We start from the raw sequence: 19503 nt of genomic DNA on the forward strand, positions 1-19503 counted from the left end.
GTTATATGTTGGGTGTAGACAGAGAGTCACAATATCCTGTTATTAAATGGACTGTACATGACTGGAACAGGCCGTTTCTGATATTGGCATCAGCCAGGCACTGGCCGTTTGGGAACCCTGTCTCTGGGCATCTTATTGCCTAGGTACTCATAATTGCTGGATGCAATAATTCAAACCTTGGCTGAAATTATATGCAAAGCCAACTTTCTTTTTATTAAGCCAGCATTCTAGGCACCAGCCTATCTGGTTTGGACTATTAATTCTGATCACTTTGAAAACCAAAATGACTAACAGTACAAAGAAAGACTGTCAAAGTGAATATTCATCCCTAACTCATCATAATCTCTGCCATATGTCCTTGGCACAAATCGAGTTGCTGCCTGGGGCATTTCATCCTCTGCAGTGAGGCATGCTGGAAATTTGTGTTGGTGAGGGCTGCGTTGGCCATTTTACACTCTGAAGGGGTACCAGGAGCTGTTTCCAAAAAGAACGAAATTCAAGGCATCTATTTTCTTTGGCATTTGTAATGTTGGAACTATGGAAATAGGTGTCTTGGATTTGGTGGATATGACAAAGGTTTTAGTCTAACAAAAATTTATCAAAAAATCATATTCAGTATTTTCTCTACCAGCCAACTCTAGATTTATTTAATAGCCTACTCACTATTAAAGCCTGAGCACTGTGAAAGAGAAGACAATTTGACTATATCTGTAAGAAATGCATCCTACTATGTGTTAAATAACCTTTATTGTAATAAAACTGTAGCTGATAGGACCCTATACTACATATACTAACATATGCTGGAGCCAACTACACCATATAGAAAAAATTATTCCAACCAAATTCCTGAGTGTATTTTGACTTAGCATTAGATCTGGAAGGCCCAGTCCTATTTTGGTCAAGGTATTTAGGTATTTATTTGGTCAAGGCATTTTGAGTCTAAGCTGCAACGTAATTGTAGGGCATAGCATTATTTATTTGTTGGCTCCCTATATAATTTCTCCAGACTTTTATAAAGATGGACAGAATCAAAGAGGTAATTTAGCCTCATGGCTCCCTTTTGGATATGAGGAAGTCAAAACTAGAGAGGTTAAGCAACTGTTTGAGGTAGTACAGCTTGTTAGTGGTAGTGCTAATGTAACTGACACGGTATCACTTCTACCACGTTCTTTTGGTCACAGAGCCAGCCTAGATTCGTGAGGAGGGGAAGTAAGTCCCAATTCTTGATGGAAATAATGTGAAAGCATTTGTGGCCATCTTTAACACACCATACTTATAAAGTAGTAATTTTGCTTCATAAGGTTTTACAACTCTTGAGGGTACTTACTGCCTTTTACTTGAAAAAATTTCAAGGGCACCTGGGTGGCTCAGTCGGTTGGGCATCCGACTTTGGCTCAGGTCATGATCTTGCAGTCTGTGAGTTTGAGCCCCACGTCAGACTCTGTGCTGACAGCTCAGAGCCTGGAGCCTGATTCAGATTCTGTCTCCATCTCTCTTTGCCCTTCCCCCACTCTCACTGTCTCTCTCTCTCTCTCTCTCTCTCTCTCTCTGTCAAAAATAAAATAAAAACTTAAAATTTTTTTTTTTAATTTCAGCCATTCTTCAAAATTTTTTTCTTTTCTATTTTCTCTTTCTGAAACTTCAATTGCACATAGATTAAACCCTTGATATTATTCTACAGGTCAGTTAATCTCTGTTTATTGTTTTCTATCCTTTTTTCTCTTCATGCTTCAGTTGGGATAATTTCTACTGCTTGCCTTAAGATTCACTGTTTTGTTTTTCTGCAGTACTCAATCTACTCTTAAACCTATCTAGTGAATTTTTTCCTCTTTGTATATTTTGTATTTTTCAGTTTCAAAATTTCCATTTGCTTTTTATTTATAGTATCCATTTCTCTACTGATATTCCCCACCTGTTCACTTATTATGTTAATCTTTTCTTACACATCCATAAACATATTTACAATGGCTGTTTTAAAGTCCTTGTTTGGCATTTCACCATATCTGGGTCATTTCTGGTCTGTTTCTCTTGACATTTTTCTGCTTATGAGTCACTTTTTTGTTTTCATGAATATGTAGTAATTTCTGATGGTATGCTAGAGATTATGAGCTCTGATACTGAAACTCTGGGATTTGTTACTTTCCTTAAAGCCGGTCAGCTTCTGTTTTCATGAATAGTTAATGTACCGACCAATCATTTGCTTTTATTGAAGCTGTTTTTGAGTCTTGTTAGGGTGGTTCTAGGTCTTGGGCTAGAATGGGTTTTTGGGGAGTCTCGGTTGAATGGCCAGGTGATCAGTAAGATCCGTCTACTCTAGCTTGTCACAGCTGCCATGTCTCTCAGCACTGTGTGCCCTTCAGAATCTCCATTCAGCTTCTGTTCCTTAGGAACTGTTGTCTACCCGGCCTCTCCATGAGTGTGGTCCCGCACACTCATTAACTTGCATTTAATGACTCAAGAAGACCCCTATGCTGAATTTTGGAGCTCTTTCTATGAACCTGCTCTTTGGTTCACTTTTCTGCAGATTCCAGACGCTTTAGCATCCCTCAATCCTAACTGCGTGAGGTTTCCATGCTCTTGTCGGGCTATCCTTCTCTGCCTGTGTTCCAGAAAGTGTCCACAGGCAAAACATCAGAGCTGTTGGGTGGATTACCACTTTTATTCCCCTTCTTTCGGGGATCATAGTCATCCTACCTGTTAGCCTAATGTCTTTTTTTTTTTTTTTTTTAATATTTACGGGGCACCTGGGTGGCTCAGTTGATTGAGCGTCCGGCTTCGGAACCATGATCTCATGGTTCGTGGGTTAGAGCCCCACGTTGGGCTCTGTGCTGACAGCTCAGAGACTGAGCCTGCTTCGGATTCTGTGTCTCCCTCTCTCTCTCTGCCCTTCCCCCACTTGCGCTCTGTGTGTGTGTGCGTGTGTGCGTGTGTGTGTGTGTGTGTGTGTGTGTGTGTGTGAGTCTCTCTCTCTCTCTCTCTCTCAAAAATAAATAAACATTAAAAAAAATTATTTAAGTAATCACTGCACCCAATGTGGGGCTTGAAGTCATGGCCCTGAGGTCAAGAGTTGCATGCTCCTCCAACTGAGGCAGCTAGGTGCCCCTAGCTCAATGTCTGAAAGCAGTTGCTTCATGTATTTTGTTAAACTTTTACATTGTTTACTGTGGGAGGGTTAGTCTGGCACCAGTTACTCCATCATAGCAGAGATAGAAGTTCTCTTCTTTTTATACTGAAACAATAGATCTTTTTAATTAGTATAAAACTTCTTATATTTAAAAAAACCCCATAAGTTGCCATTCTACATCATGTTCAATAAACAACCAATGTACCGCATCAAATATAGAGATAATTTTGCTAATGGACTCAAGACACCTATAGGGCTTTCTTTAGCTGTTGGCTTGAAAACTCTTGGTTTTAGGTCAGAATGGTACCTACCTTGACATGCTAAGTTCTTTGTTCTTCCTTTCTTTGGTTCTTTGCTGAAAGTCCTGGAATTCTTCTGTTATCTAGTCTTCCTGAGTTCTAGTTCCTTATGAGAACTGACCATGTAAGCCTCCATAATCTCATCACTGATTTAGAGACCTGTTTTCACCCAGTGTCTGCATACCAGTTTTTCTATTCTTATCTGTTATTTATCAATTAAGGTAAAATTTAGGCCCAACTTCCCCAGATTTAAATATACTTATGTCCATTACAAGTATTGTGGGGCAGAAGAGATTAATTACCACAATAGCAGCGTGAGTATCTCCCAGCAGGAATAATATACTGCCTTGTAGTTGTTGGTGCTGTATTATATATTCTAGTTTAGAACCATTTTGAATTTGGGCCTTGTTTAATGAGTTTCTCTGAGTGCATCTCTTTATAAAATGGTATCTGTTCACTTTGTTTCTGGGATATAGCTTTAGAACTACATTACTTCCATTTCCTATATGGTTTTTACCTTCAGAAAGGCTGAGTAATATCACATTTTTATATATTTAGGTTTCTTTGATTAGTTGTGAAAATTAGCCTGGACTCACATGAGGAAAAATATAAATGGATCCTCCAATAAATCTTGGCGTATACATAAGCTATTACTAGAAATGATTCTTTGTGCATTCTTTCACTGAGAGCACTAGTAGTCTGAGGATTCATTATTACTCTGATTTGGTAAGTAGGGTAGAGAACAGCAAAAATTTTGTTGACAGTTTCGTAGCCAAAAATCAATCTAATTTTCTTTAAAATATTAATAACTTTTTTTTGAAATATTAGTCACGTTTAATAATATACACTCACATGTACAAATCCAACAAGCACAAAAGGGTATTTCTTCTTCAGCCATGTTCATTGCTAGACACTGTTCAAGGTACTGGAGCTTGTACTCCAAACAGAAAAAAAAAAATTCCCTGCCTTCCTAGAGCTTACATTCCAGTGGAGGCAATCACCAAAATAAATAAGTAAATTGTTATGATTAGAAATATTATGTTAGTAAGTGCTAAGTGCTGAGTGCTATAGAAAAGAAAAGAATGTTGGGTGAAAATGGGTTAGGTATTGCTGAGAGGACTGAGCAGGACAGGCAGGGCAGGCCCAGTGAGAGGAGAATATGTACTCAGACTTGTGGTAGGTGAGGGATGAGTCATGCCTGGATTTGGGGAAAGAGCAGCCCTGGCAGAAGAAAAGACACCTGTGTGTCTGGAGAAGCGTGAGTAAGAGGGAAGTAGTTGAAGAGGAGGTTCCAAAGGAAATAGGTGACTGGAGTAGGACACGGGGGCTAGAGTATCCACCATTATAGTACCAGACCCATTTCTATTTTGTTTTATTTATTTTATTTTATTTTATTAGATTTTTTTTTTTAATTTTTAGAGAGAGCAGGTTAGAGGGGCAGTGAGAGAAGCTTAAGCAGGCTCCACACTCAGCATGGAGCCTGACATGGGGCTTGATCCCATGAACCATGAGATCATGACCTGAGTTCAAATCAAAAGAAGCTCTACCAACTGAACCACCCAAGCACCGCACCCCCCCCCCCCCCCCCCCCCCCCGTCAACTTCTCTTTTAAAAAGCCAGAGATTTCCAGCCAGCTGATCCAGTGAGGGGAGGTGTTTTCAAAACTCCCTGCTAAAAATGTGTTCTCCTTCACTGCTTCTCATGGGCGTGATCCTGTGCCTCAGGTGGGTTGGGAAGGGATAAAAGATTGAGAATCACTCTTCTAGGTAAAGTAATGTCCTCCCTGCCTCTCAGTCTCCTGAGTATTCTTCCTTTCTTTTTCCTTCACAAGTCTCCTCTGGTTGCCCAGAAATAGAGCTAAGAAAAGATTATCAGAAGGCTCTGATTGAAGAGATTCCCATTTTCTCTAATCCTCATGACCTAAAGCCCTTAGGGCTCTCCAAATATTTAATGTAGCAGTGGCAGTTTTTTTGAACAGTCATCTCAAATTTGAGTGTAGCACTAGGTACTGTGGAATGATTTTTGAGAGCCCCTGCTTACTCTGGCAAAAATTACATAGAAGAAGAAAAGCTATCAATACAAACTTATCTGGGAAGCATTTTAAAGAAGCATCAGTTACCTGAGTCATGCCAGAAGCCATTTTAAAAGTTTAAGGAGCCAAAAGAAATTATTTTTAGCTTAATACTAGTAGAGAAAATTATTACCTGGGGAAAATTATGAAAACTTGAAGTGCTCTTTGGGGTCCAGGAAGCAATTTGGCTGGGATCCTGTACCTCTGGCTGGGGGTGTGTTGTAGAGAGACTTATGCCCAGCAGTAAGATCCTGTACTGAGTTTAGATACTCATGTACTATCAGAGAAGATTTTTGAAAAGGGCATGTTAAAATTGGGCAAGACTGTACTTTGACTTTATATTTTCATTTTAATTGTAATAAGACAAATTGCAGCACACTGAGCCTGGTCAAAAAGGTTTCTCTCTTCCTCTTCTCACTAACAGCAGGGTTGGCATTATTTAGATATTAGCAGGGCTGTTCCTGCCCTCTGCCTGAATGCAGGCTTTTTCAGCTGTCCAAATAGCCCTGGGGCCCCAGAGCTGGCATCTCTCTCACCGTGGGACAGATGACAGAGTGGTCGTCATTGAAAGGGGGATGGAGGTATTCTGACCCCTCCTGTTGTTCAGCTAGGGCCAAAGTGGTCGTCCAGAGTGACCTGCAGTCAAAACTCTCTTATTTGGGACACTGAGGGGGCAGTTTTCACTTCACTCTTTCATAAAGACATAAAAGCATGCAGGCATGATTTCTAAACAGGGAGGCACGAAGGCCAGGAATTTGCAGACTTCACGTGCTCTGCTCCCTGGTGACAGATGTGCAGGCCATATTTTGGAAGGGTCACACAGGTCTTGGTGTGCCTTGTGACAGTCAGTCTTAGCTGTGAGGATAAAAAGCTGCGGTTGCTCCTGGGTCTCAGGATCCATCAAGGGGATTTTTTTGAGAGTCACCCTGAACACAGGCAGAATTAGGAGCCTGGAGAGAATTTTGGCAATTGAGTTGAGCTATGTGTGAGTGTCTGTGTGTGTTTAAAGAAAAAAAAATATTCATTCACATTTGTTGAAGATGGTAAGTAGACTTTATATAAGACCATTCCAATAGGTATCAGACCACTCAGGATTTTACAGTTGGCAAGAGATTGGGCTCAACTCTGAGTACAGCTTGGGCAAGTGGGCATTGATAGCCAAGGAGCTGGGTGTCAGTGGGTGGAAAATTACTAAGAGGAAACATCAGGCGTAAGAGGGGGTTTGGCTAAAATGACCTGACAGGATTCTTGCTGAAGACAAGGCTGATTAGGTGTCTCCTGGGGGATGTTGGAAGATGAGGAACCCAATCAGATGTCAGATACTGAGGGTGGAAGTTTCTGGTTACATGGACTTAGCAGGGTTCTTGCGAAAACTGCATTTTACGAGGAAGTACACAGATGGGCCTAAGGAAAGGTTCAGAAGTCTGAGTAAATTTCGTCAACGGTCTTTGTAAGTGTGTATATGTGTGTTTGTGAATGTGTATTTGTATATTTGTGTGTGTATGCATCACTGTATGTACCTGTGTGCCTGTGTGGGTATCTGTGCACGTGTGTGATTGTGTGTGTGTTGTCTGTGTGTGTGTTAGATTGGTGGGTAAGAAACTCATAGGGAGAAGAGTCATTCAGCAGGTCTCCAAGGGGAGGAGCTGTAGCAATACACTACATTTTTAGCACTAAAAATGTCTGACCAGACAGTGCTGCGTCTGTAGTTACAAAAAGAGAAATTTGAGAAAGAACTGATTTTAGGAAGAATTTACAATAATGCCTTCATGAAGTCTTTGAAGAACTTTCACCCTTCAATGATATCTTCGTAAGTGATGGCTTCCTAATTCCTATTCCTTGTTTTTCTATTTTAATTGTGCTGCTTACAGTGTTTCACCTTGGTAATTGCTGTCTGTGTACAAATCTTCCTAACTCAATTTTCACTTCCTTGGTGTAAGAGCCATGCCCTGAGTGCCTTCTGCTCCTCCAATACAGGTACTCGGTAAATATTTGCAGGTTGATGAATGCATTTTCAACACCTTCATTCTGAATTTTGTTGACGTTGTTGGTAAAACTTGTAATTAATAACGAGTAAACTCTCAGTATTCTAAGTGGTTAATAATCACATAATTAAAATGATAACATGATAAGTGGTAAACATCTTGAGTTTCAAAGACTTTTGGTATATCCATGTCATCATTGGCATTACAAATACATGTGATTTTAGTATACTAATACTCATCTAACCTCTGTGTCAAATGTTTTTGCTGGTAAAATAGGGTTCAGAATACCTGCTTCATCTAACAGGGCTGTGGTAATCAACATTTTTAAGGCTCTTTGGAAAATTAGTTAGTGTTCAAGTACATAGTGTTTGAGATCTTACTGTTGTAATACTAGAGAGTAAAAGAGGAAAACATACAAGTGTACCTATGTATAAAAGCCTCAAAAGGCACATGAGAATAATAGTACATGTTTTTAAGTACTTTATTCCTTGTTTTCATTAAATACTTCTTTTAAAAGATCTTTGTGGCTAATGATGATGATGAAGATGATGGTGCTAGTCATAATAATAGCTTCTGTAGCCTTTTATAATTTATAAGGCTTACATGAATTATCTTGGATTTAACAGTTGATGAAGGGAGGGGACTAGCTCTTATAACCCTAAGTTACTGTTAACAACAAAATTAGTCAAAACAAATGCAAATTTGTTTTTGTAAAAAACAAATGTAAATGCATTTTAATGCAAATGTATTTGGTTAACATTACACCCAATGTTCTAAAATACATTCACTGATTTTTCAAAAGATACCTGGAAATTAAAAATATATATATATATATACAAGTGAAGTATTTGAAGAAATAGAGCATCTCACAAGATGACAGTACTACTATAGTCTGTTAGTATGCCCAATTCTTGGCTGAGCCTTCTGTTTATGATTGTAGGAAGGCAGCTGGGCAGAGAGCAGTTCTGCCTCCCCCTCCTTCTTTCCCTTCCCTCTTTCCATACTTTGCACCCCCGTGGTCTGACTGTTGGATATTGGAATTGCTGCCCTGAGAGGTCCCCCAGAGCTTCTGCTGATGTTAGCTGAGGGGCTTACTCAGCAGATTGATGAGGGGATGGCCTTCCACATGGCAGGGGGTTTGCAAATATTGATTATCATGCAGCCAAACAACAGAAGTCACTTAAGGGTAGATGTTTTTGCTAATTTTATGGTTATTATACATTTTTCTCACAAATGCCTCTGTGTTAATATTTGTGTTCTGATTAATCCAGAGACTGGTTAATTAGTCCCTAGATAATCCCAAATTGACTGAATTATAAGATTCAAGAGCATATTAAACTTCCCCATTGCATAATGCATGCAGGCAGCACTGGGAATTCAGAACCTTTGTAATCCCTTGTACACCTGACTGTGGAAGTTCCCATGTACTCTCTGTCTCAAAAGTAAATAAAACATTAAAAAAAATTTTTTTAATTCCATAGATTTTTTTAAAATTTTTAATGCTTATTTATTTTTGAGACAGAGATGGAGCACGAGTGGGGGAGGGACAGAGAGAGAGAGGGAGACACAGAATCCTAAGCAGGCTCCAGGCTCTGAGCTGTCAGCACAGAGCCTGACGCGGGGCTCAAACTCCCGAACCGTGAGATCATGACCTGAGCCGAAGTCGGACACCCAACCGACTGAGCCACCCAGGCGCCCCTAATTCCATAGATTTTGATAATTCATAAGTTAGGTGTGATAAAAAGTTAAGTGTTAAAACCACTCCTCTGAGGATCATAAATACATTTTAATAAAATATTTTTTGATGCTGCTAAATAGGCATTATTTACCATTACAATTTATACAGTACTTAAAATAATCATATTTTATCAGAAATATTTTTAGGTTGTGCCTTTTGTACAACTAATTTGGATGGGTTAACGTCTGTCTCATCTTGTTATCTAATTTAGAAAGTTTTTAATGACAGACTGAGATTCATCCTGGAAGAACTGAAGAACCACAGAAGAAAAATACCAAAACCAAGTAGGAAAACAATGATTCACTGGTTTATAAAAGATGAGATCCAAATGGGATTTACCAAATAAATAAATGAATGGCAGTATCTCCAAGAAGACAAAATTTACATGTTTGAAACGTGAAATATTAACATAATCAGATAAGATGGCAAAAAGATACGGAATCAATTGGATTTCATGTGGGGTTTTTTTAATGTTTATTTATTTTTGAGAGAGAGAGAGAGTGTGTGCACACCTGAGCTGGGGAGGGGCAGAGAGAAAGAGAAGGGGGTGGGATCTGAAGTGGGCTCTGTGCTGATAGCAGCAAGCCCAATGTGGGGCTTGAACTCATGAGCCCTGAGATCATGACCGGAGTCGAAGTTGGACTGTTAACCCACTGAGCCACCCAGGTGCCCTGTTATCAATTGGATTTCAGAGAAGAGAGACTTTTTTTTTAATTAGTATTTTTTTTAATTTTATTTTTTAAAATTTACATCCAAATTAGTTAGCATATAGTGCAACAATGATTTCAGGAGTAGATTCCTTAGTGCCCCTTACCCGTTTAGCCCATGCTCCCTCCCACAACCCCTCCAGCAACCCTCAGTTTGTTCTCCATATTTATGAGTCTCTTCTGTTTTGTCCTCCTCCCTTTTTTATATTATTTTTGTTTCCCTTCCCTTATGTTCATCTGTTTTGTCTCTTAAAGTGCTCATATGAGTGAAATCATATGATTTTTGTCTTTCTCTGACTAAGTTCACTTAGCATAATACCCTCCAGTTCCATCCACGTAGCTGCAAATGGCAAGATTTTATTGTTTTTTTTTTATTTTTTTTATTAAAAAAATTTTTTTTTTCAACGTTTATTTATTTTTGGGACAGAGAGAGACAGAGCATGAACGGGGGAGGGGCAGAGAGAGAGGGAGACACAGAATCGGAAATAGGCTCCAGGCTCTGAGCCGTCAACCCAGAGCCCGACGCGGGGCTCGAACTCATGGACCGTGAGATCGTGACCTGGCTGAAGTCGGACGCTTAACCGACTGTGCCACCCAGGCGCCCCAAGATTTTATTGTTTTTGATTGCCGAGTAATACTCCATTGTGTATATATACCACATCTTCTTTATCCATTCATCCATCGATGGGACATTTGGGCTCTTTCCATACTTTGGCTATTGTTGTTAGTGCTGCTATAAACATGGGGGTGCATGTGTCCCTTCGAAACAGCACACCTGTATCCCGTGGATAAATGCCTAGTAGTGCAATTGCTGGGTCGTAGGGTAGTTCTATGTTTAGTTTTTTGAGGAACCTCCATACTGTTTTCCAGAGTGGCTGCACCAGCTTGCATTCCCACCAACAATGCAGAAGAGATCCTCTTTCTCCACATCCTCGCCAACATCTGTTGTTGCCTGAATTGTTAATGTTAGCCATTCTGACAGGTGTAAGGTGGTATCTCCTTGTGGTTTTGATTTGTATTTCCCTGATGATGAGTGATGTTGAGCATTTTTTCATGTGTTGGTTGGCCATCTGGATGTCTTCTTTGGAGAAGTGTCTATTCATGTCTTTTGCCCATTTCTTCACTGGATTATTTGTTTTCTGGGGTGTTGAATTTGATAAGTTCTTTATAGATTTTGGATACTAACCCTTTATCTGATATGTCACTTGCAAATATCTTCTCCCATTCTGTCGTTTGCCTTTTAGTTTTGCTGATTGTTTCCTTCACTGTGCAGAAGCTTTTTATTTTAATGAGGTCCCAGTAGTTCATTTTTGCTTTTGTTTCCCTTGCTTCTGGAGACATGTTGAGTAAGAAGTTGCTGTGGCCAAGATCAAAGAGGTTTTTGCCTGCTTTCTCCTTGAGGATTTTGATGACTTCCTGTCTTACATTGAGGTCTGTCATCCAGTTTGAGTTTCTTTTTGTGTATGGTATAAGAAAGTGGTCCAGATTCATTCTTCTGCATGTTGCTGTCCAGTTTTCCTAGCACCACTTGCTGAAGAGGCTGTCTTTATTCCATTGGATATCTTTTCCTGCTTTGTCAAAGATTAGTTGGCCATACGTTTGTGGGTCCATTTCTGGGTTCTCTCTTCTGTTCCATTGATCTGAGTGTCTGTTCTTGTGCCAGTACCATACTGCCTTGATGGTTACAGCTTTGTAGTATAGCTTGAAGTCTGGGATTGTGATGCCTCCTGCTTTGGTTTTCTTTTTCAAGATTGCTTTGGCTAGTCAGGGTCTTTTCTGGTTCCATACAAATTTTAGGATTATTTGTTCTAGCTCTGTGAAGAATGCTGGTGTTATTTTGATAGGGATTGCATTGAATATGTAGATTGCTTTGGGTCGTATCGACATTTTAACAATATTTGTTCTTCCTATCCAGGAGCATGGAATCTTCTTCCAATTTTTTGTGTCTTCTTCAATTCTTTCACAAGCTTTCTGTAGCTTTCAGCGGATAGATTTTTCACCTCTTTGGTTAGATTTATTCCTAGGTCAGAGAAGAGAGACACTATAAGGAAAAGCTCCATGAAGGAAGTGAACACCAAGCTGGTCATAAGGAAATGAGTCAATGTGAGAAAGTAACTTCCTGTCTGTATTGTTTTTTATTGCTGTGGAACACATTACCACAAACTTAGTGGCTCAGAACAGCATACATTTATTATCTCGCCATTTCCATGGGGCAAGTTCCTGGACATGCTTGTCTGAATCCTCTGCTCAGGGTCTTAAAGGCTGAAATCAAGGTGCTTACTGGGCTGTACTCTTTTCTGGGGCTTAGGGACACCTTTTAAGCTCACATAGTTGTTGGTAGAATTAAGTTCATTGCAGCTGTAGGACTGAGATCCCTGTTTTCTTGCTGGCTGCCAGCCAGGGGTCTCACGTATTCCTCACCATGCCGCCTCTTGCAACATGGCAGTGTCCTTCTTCAAGGCCAGCAGAAGAATCTCCCACTTCCTCCACTTGATTGGAAGTGGATGATTCACTTGATTATGTCAGGCCCACTAGGGGAAAAAAACCTCCCTTTTGATTAACTTGAAGTCAACTGATTAGGAACCCTAATTATATCCGCAAAATCTCTTTATCTCTGTCATAACATAATCATGGGAGTGATAGCTTGACACTTTTGCCATGCTCCTATGGACCAAAAGCAAATTCCAGCTCCTGCCCACACTCAAAGACATTATATGAGGATGTGGGTCATTGGTGGTCGATCTAAGATCCTGCCTATCAGTGTCTTCTTTTGTAAATGATTCTTTCTATTGTTTTTGAACATGTTTTAAAAGTGAGGTTTTTTTTCCTTTTTAAGCGATTTGAAAAATGGTCCTGGGGTGTCACATGCCAGGCTAAGAAAAATAACTTCTCTGAACTTGGAGCTTTCACTTACTTTTACTTGAGGGAGCAGCTGTACACATTTATTAAGGGAATGGAAAGGATCCTGGAGTGAGTTATAATTAGAGAAGCCCACATCATCATTTTGAAATACTGCAAGAGCTTCTGAACTGGTCTCTTACCTGCTGGTCTTTATTCCCTCACATCTGCCTCTACTTGCCAAGGTGATCTTCTGAAGTCCACACCCAACCATGCCACTACTCTTCTTAAAATACTTATGCTGGCTGTTAGATGGAACCCAGCTCTCCAGCCTCCTGGGAGGGGACTGCCATGCTGTTCAGCTTCATGTCCCAACACAAGCTTCACGTGCCTTTCATTCACACAGAACTGAGGCAGTGGCAGGAGGAGTTAAGAGGAGGGGGTGGATTTGAAAGACATTAAGTAGGTAGAATTACCTGCATGTGGGGAGGGTGAGGATGAGGCTGCTCCATCCATGGGAATAAGGAGTGCAGGTGCAGTAGCAGATGTAGGAGAGAAGAAGAGTTAGTTTGAGCTTGCCGTAGAGCCCCACCGTCACACACCAAGGACTTGTGGCAAGCTTCGCTATCTACTGGGTGTTGTGGAATCTATAAAAGAAGTGCCAGGCATGACCTCTACAGAGATGAAAATCCATGTGGCATTAGGAAATTGTGGATTCACAAGAGAAGACGGGCAAAGAAGGATTATCACCAGCAGTAGATTAGAGAGGTGGGATGGTAAAAATGTTAGTTAATAGCTGAATGCAATTTTTTGCATTCCGTGGAGTACCCAGTAAAAGCAATGACAGATAAAACATTGCTTTTCATTGTTTCTGTGGCTTCAGTGTTTATACATGGGGGAAACATTATTAGGACCTCATCTGGGGATGCCTGAAGAAAATATCAGGAAGAGAGGTTTCAAAGTTGTTCTGGTTATCTCAAATTAGCTTTGTCTTTTCGAGTGTCTTTGGTCACCTGGCCTTATACAATCTTGTTACGAATCTTGAAGTTCTTTTGTGCTTGTTTTGGACTGTATGGAAGTACTTACATTTTTCTTCTGCTTTCTATTTCTTCTGGAGAATGTTGGGCCAAAAATGTTTTTAAGCTGTCTGTCTTCCTAATGTGAGACGTGCTCTAGGAAGAATGTATAAAAATGGGGTGCTGCTTTCCTTTTTAATGGAAGATGGATTCTAATCCCCATGTATCTTTTTTCCTGTGTAACTAAGTAGAATCCACCATGTCGATGCCCAGTTAATTTCCAGCTCATCTGGTCCTCGTGATTCTTCCCATGGTCGTTTAAATGCTGTCATTGCTTTAGACCTGCAGGCCAGTGTCAGAATGCTGTGGCAGCAGCCCATGGAGTTCACACGGCTGCTTGCTGTGTCTGGGTGTGACTTCCTACTGGTGCCAACACTGCCTCCTGTGAAGTGCGCCCCGCTGGCATGGCTCCTCACCGAGGGTGCCTCTGCCAGTTGCGGTCGCCCTCAGTGCCTGTGAAACGCGTTCTCAGTGAGCACACAAAGACACTTGTTGAAATTCATTTGTACCCCTTGATTAACTGCTCAAGTTCTAGCCCCTGTTTCAAAGCCCCTTCACTTTGGGAACATACCTTCTGGTAGGGAATTGATAAAGCCCTAACAAATGGCCAATAGGTGGAAGGAGGCTCTTGTTCTGATGGGCCGTATCTTCCCTAATAAAGCCTGCAAACCTTCCACCTCTTTCAGGAACTTGATTATCTCATAAACTGGGCACTAATGTATCAGGATTTCCCCTCCTCCTTTCTGGGAAGCAGAGTCCAAGCCCTTTCACTAGAGGTTAGTTGGAAGGCTAGCCAAAGTTGTGGGCACACTCTTTGAGTTTAATTTTCTTGGGCCTGAAAGTGTGATGGAGGCAGGTGAAGAGCCTCTTAAGTAAGCTTTCATGAGTTTAGGTCTTCCCCTTAGGGACGGTCTTCTGTTCATGTTCTCTAAAAATGATCATCTCTCACGGTGGGATCTGTCTTCCTCCTACAATGTCCCAAGTTCCTTGGAACTCTGGTGCATCCAGTCCTGACTTCTATGTTGGTCTAGGTGCTAATAAGTGATTCTGTGATAACAGTCCCCCAACCCTACATACATACAGACATACACACGTACACACACACCCCAAATCTCAGTAGCTTCACCCAATGGAGGTTTATTTGTCACTTGCACAAAGTCTCCATCTTGTGGCTATAACATCTGAAACACATACTTTCTGTATTAGTTTCCTAGGACTCTCAAACAAAATACCACAAGCTAGGTTGATTAAAAAAAACATTTTTGGTGTTTTGTGTTTGGTGTTTGGTGGTCTCACAGTTTTGGTGACTGGAAGTCCAAAATCAAGTTGTTAGCAGGGCCACGTTCTCCTGATGGCTCTAGAGGAGGACCCTTTCTTGCTTCTTTGTAGTTTCTGGTGGTTGCCAGCAATTCTCGGGGTTCCTTGGCTTGTAGTTGCATTACTTCAATCTCTGCCTCTACCTTCACATGGCCATCTTCCCTGTGTTTCCGTGCCTCAATTCCCTTCTTTTTATAAGAACACCAGTCCTTGGATTATGGCCCACCCTAATCAGTATGACTGATTAAGTTGATTACATCTGCAAAGGCCTTATTTCCAAATAAGGCCACTCTCACAGATATTGGATGTTAGGACTTCGACATATTTTATGGGAGGGACACAATTCAACCTGTAATGCTGTAGAGTTGTGGCTTAGGAAAAGAGAGATGGAAGACATCCTGTGGCTCTTAACAGTCTCATCTCAGAAGTAATAAAGGACAGCTTGTTCACAGTCCACTAGCCACAACATGACTCCAACATAACTGCAAGGGAAAATGGTAAATTCAGGGAAGCACATGGGTATTCAGTGAGAATTACTGGTCTCAGTCACATCCTTGACCAGCTCATTTCTTCTGGTCCCAGAAGTCTCCAGAGCACACATGAGGCTGCATGGTTTCTGTGAAATGTGAAATATCTGTCAAGGAACACCATATGATCCTGCAAAGCATATTGTAAGAATGGACTTTGAAAACTGCTTAAAGGAAAGAAACAGTTTTTATAATACGTAAAGCTCTCCTATTTTTGTTTGTTTTTTTGGTTCATCTTAATCCAGAGAATACAAGATGGTGGTCAGCAAGTTGGATCTAGTCCATAGATGGTGTGTGTGTGTGTGTGTGTGTGTGTGTGTGTGTGTAGTCTACACAATGTTTAAGAAATGTAAACAAAAATCTAGATATCTTTCCTTAAGTAATTGGAAGATATGACAACATCTGGACCCATGTGTCCACAGAAAACCAGTAATAAGGAAAACAGCTAAGTAAGACCTGTTCCTTTTAGCAGTCCCATCTCTGCAGTTCATTCTGATGCCCACCATTCCCTAGAGTATTGCCAACATTGAGGCTTAGTATCAGCTCTTATTTATCTTTGAGCTTTCACCGTTTTTTTCATATAGTAGAGATCTTTTCCCCTTATATTTGGCTCTTTTTACCTATTTGATTTATCTGATTGGCCACTGCCAATCAGACATTTGTGTTTGTGACTTCCAGTTTTAAATAAAACCTGAGCTTTCATGTATCTTATCACATCCTGGTGCTTCTAAAGGATTAAGCAATACCCAGAAGCTTGAACTGTGCTTGAACTCATGACTCAGAGACTGATTCCCGCTTTAGCCATCTGTAAAGGAAAAACTCCTCCCGTGTTTCCTTCACTGTCTCCACTACTATGGTAACCCAACACTTCTGACACCAATGTGTGGGTTTTCCACAGCAAGCAATTCTGAGACACTGGCTGAGTCTCCTACAGTTCAACTCAATTCAATTCAATTGTGACACTATCTACCTGGAGAGAGCATCAGATCCCCCAGGTTATGGGCTCAGCCCACCAGACTGCCCTGTCAGAAACACTTCAGATGCCAATTAAAAGTCCAGGTTGTCACCTGTGCTGGCCAGTCACTGTAAATCAAAGAGGTTCCTACACCCTCTACCTCAGGTTTGATTAATATACTACAGTGGCTCACAGAACTCAGGAAAAAGTTTACTTACTAGTTTGCTGGGTTTTTTGTTTTTTATCTTTTTTTATAAAAAAAATATAATTTAGGAACAGCCAGATGGAAGAGATGCATAAGGCAAGGTGTAGGAAGGAGCATGGAGCTTCCATGATCTTTCCCAGCATGTCACTTTCCCCAAATCTTCACATGTTCACCAACGTGGAAGTTCTCCGAGCCCCATAGTTCAGGGATTTTTATGGAGGCTTCATTATGTAGGCATGGCTGATTAAATCATTGGCCTTTGGTGATTGAACTCAATCTGCAGACTTCTCCCCAGATGTTAGGAGGTGGGCCTGCAAGTTTCAGCCCTCTAATCACATGGTTGGTTCCCTTAGCAACCAGCCTCCATCCTTAGGTTACCTAAGGGTTTTCCAAATGTTACCTTAGTAACATAAATGCAGTTGTAAAGAGAGGGTCTTGTTATAAATAATAAGACAGCCATTTTACCTTTATGCCTCTGAAATATCTCAGGAACAAAGGACAAAAGACCAACTAGCATAACAGAAGATGCCCCTATGGCTCTTATGTAGAAAATCACAAGAGTTTTAGGAGCTATGTATAAGGAACAGTAGGTAGAGACCACTATATTCCTTACTATAAATCAAGAGTATTACACCATCTGTAATAGTTGTGATTTAAGGTGAATAGTTAACAAAAGCCTAGCCTAAGCACAGCCTAACCTGTGATGGGGATAAGTGTATAAATGTTTGCAGTGAAATACTTGTAATTGGGATGGTTGCATAAACTTGAATATAATTAACATAATGCATATTGATTGAAGTAAATCCTTATTGATACAGCTTTTTGTGCCTTTTCTCCCCTTTATAGACCGTTGGAACGATCCAGTGAAGATGTGGATATCATCTTTACAAGGCTGAAAGAAGTTAAGGCTTTTGAGAAATTTCATCCAAATCTTCTTCATCAGATTTGTTTATGTGGTTATTATGAGAATCTGGAAAAAGGAATTACATGTAAGAAATGCGACTTCAGTGGAGTATTTTCATGTATGGTTTGTGCTCATTTGCAGTTATCCTATGGGGCTAGATAACACATGGAGTATTTATGTGCCAAATATTTGAGCTTCAACCAAAGGTATTAGGCTGACATTTCCCTTTGCTTTGTTTATTCATTTCCCTGTAGGCATTTCCTTCACTTTATTCACAGCATGTAAATGGATCTTCCAGGGTAGCTTGGAAGATAGATCTAGAAGGATGTACTGATTCATATATTCAGCTAAATCCTTAGACACTCAAATATAAAAAGTAAAATGATCAGGTAACAGCTGTATTTAAAAAATATTTTTGGGGTGCCTGGGTAGCTCAGTGGTTGGGCCTCTGACTTTGGCTCAGGTCATGATCTCGTGATTCGTGGGTTTGCGCCCCGTGCCAGGCTCTGTGCTGACAGCTAAAAGCTGGGAGCCTGTTTCAGATTCTGTGTCTCCCTCTCTTTCTGCCCCTTCCCAGCTTGTGCTCTCTCTCTCAAAAATAACTGTTTAAAAAAATTTTTTTTGAAAAAGTAAAAAAAAATTTTATCATTAAAAAAGAATGCTTTTTCATCTGTTGGGACACTTTTATGCTGCAGCCACAGAAAACCCCCATCCAACTATCATGAATATCAGTTATTCAAGAGGGAAAATTCAAGGAAGGAAAAATTAATTAGTCATATTCAAGAAGTCTTGAGATAGGAGGGCTTCAGAGTTAATTAAGTGACTCAAAGACATTACTAAGGTCATATGGCTCTCCCATTTTGTTTTTGTTTTTGTGTTTGTTTTTGTTTTGTATATGTTTTGCCATGCATCCTCAGGTGTTGGCTTTTGTTCTCAGACTTGACCTAAATGATTGACAGCTATAGCAGTTAGAGATATTACATGTATTGGGAGGGGAAATTCCCCCCTACCCTTCATGATTCTTTTGGCTGGTCCAGTAAATTGACACAAGACAGATTAACAGGAGAAAAAAAAATTAATTTCGTACATGCAGTGATCTCACAGATATGGGACCTAAGAAGTAACCATAGCAATCTGTTTATATACCTTTTAGATAAAGAAGCACTAAGTTTGTAGAAAACCAATGACAAAGAAACTTAGACTTGGGTACTAATTAGTGAAGAAACTAAGCACGGTTTGTTTATAAAACCTTCTCAGCCCTGAATTCTCTATCTCTGGTGATAAGGATATCTATCTCCTGGTGCAGGAAAGGTACCTTTCACATGGGAGACTTATTTCCTGCTTTCTGGGGGACACAGTAGAGGGTCAGAATGTCCTTGCACTGACTGTTTCTCAATCAGCTTTAATTCAAAATAATCAATATGCCACTTTGGCCTTGAGCCCCATCACATGCCAATACAAAGATATCCTGTTGTGTCTATTTTCCTCTTGTGTCTATTTTCAGAAGTCCCCAGTAGACTTCCTGTTTGCTGGCCAGAATTGCATCATATGCCCACATCTAAACTGATCACTGTCAGAGATAATTGGATCACTGTGATTGGTTTGGACCAATCATGATTACTTCAGTGGAGCTAGGGAAGAAACCCTATGCACAGAGCTCATAGTCCTGTAGAGGAAGGTGGAAACTTGTATAAAATCTGTGTTAACTTAGATAAGAGGAGGGGAGGTATCATTCTGAGTGGGAGACCAATAGGGTC

The 19503-nt window shown here is 40.4% G+C and overlaps 1 protein-coding gene across 5 annotated transcripts in view; it reads left to right on the forward strand.

Annotated features, from left to right (window-relative positions):
- RAPGEF4 (Rap guanine nucleotide exchange factor 4) overlaps nt 1–19503 on the forward strand; it is a 291293-nt gene that overhangs the window by 30565 nt on the left and 241225 nt on the right. For all 5 annotated transcript variants that reach the window (XM_023259461.2, XM_023259462.2, XM_045033954.1 and 2 more), the window contains exon 2: nt 17689–17831. In XM_023259461.2, coding sequence (XP_023115229.1) covers nt 17689–17831 — 143 coding nt within the window. The remainder of the gene's footprint in view (nt 1–17688; nt 17832–19503) is intronic.

Source organism: Felis catus, chromosome C1, assembly GCF_018350175.1.
Source record: "Felis catus isolate Fca126 chromosome C1, F.catus_Fca126_mat1.0, whole genome shotgun sequence".
In the NCBI taxonomy this organism is placed as follows: Eukaryota; Metazoa; Chordata; class Mammalia; order Carnivora; family Felidae; genus Felis; species Felis catus.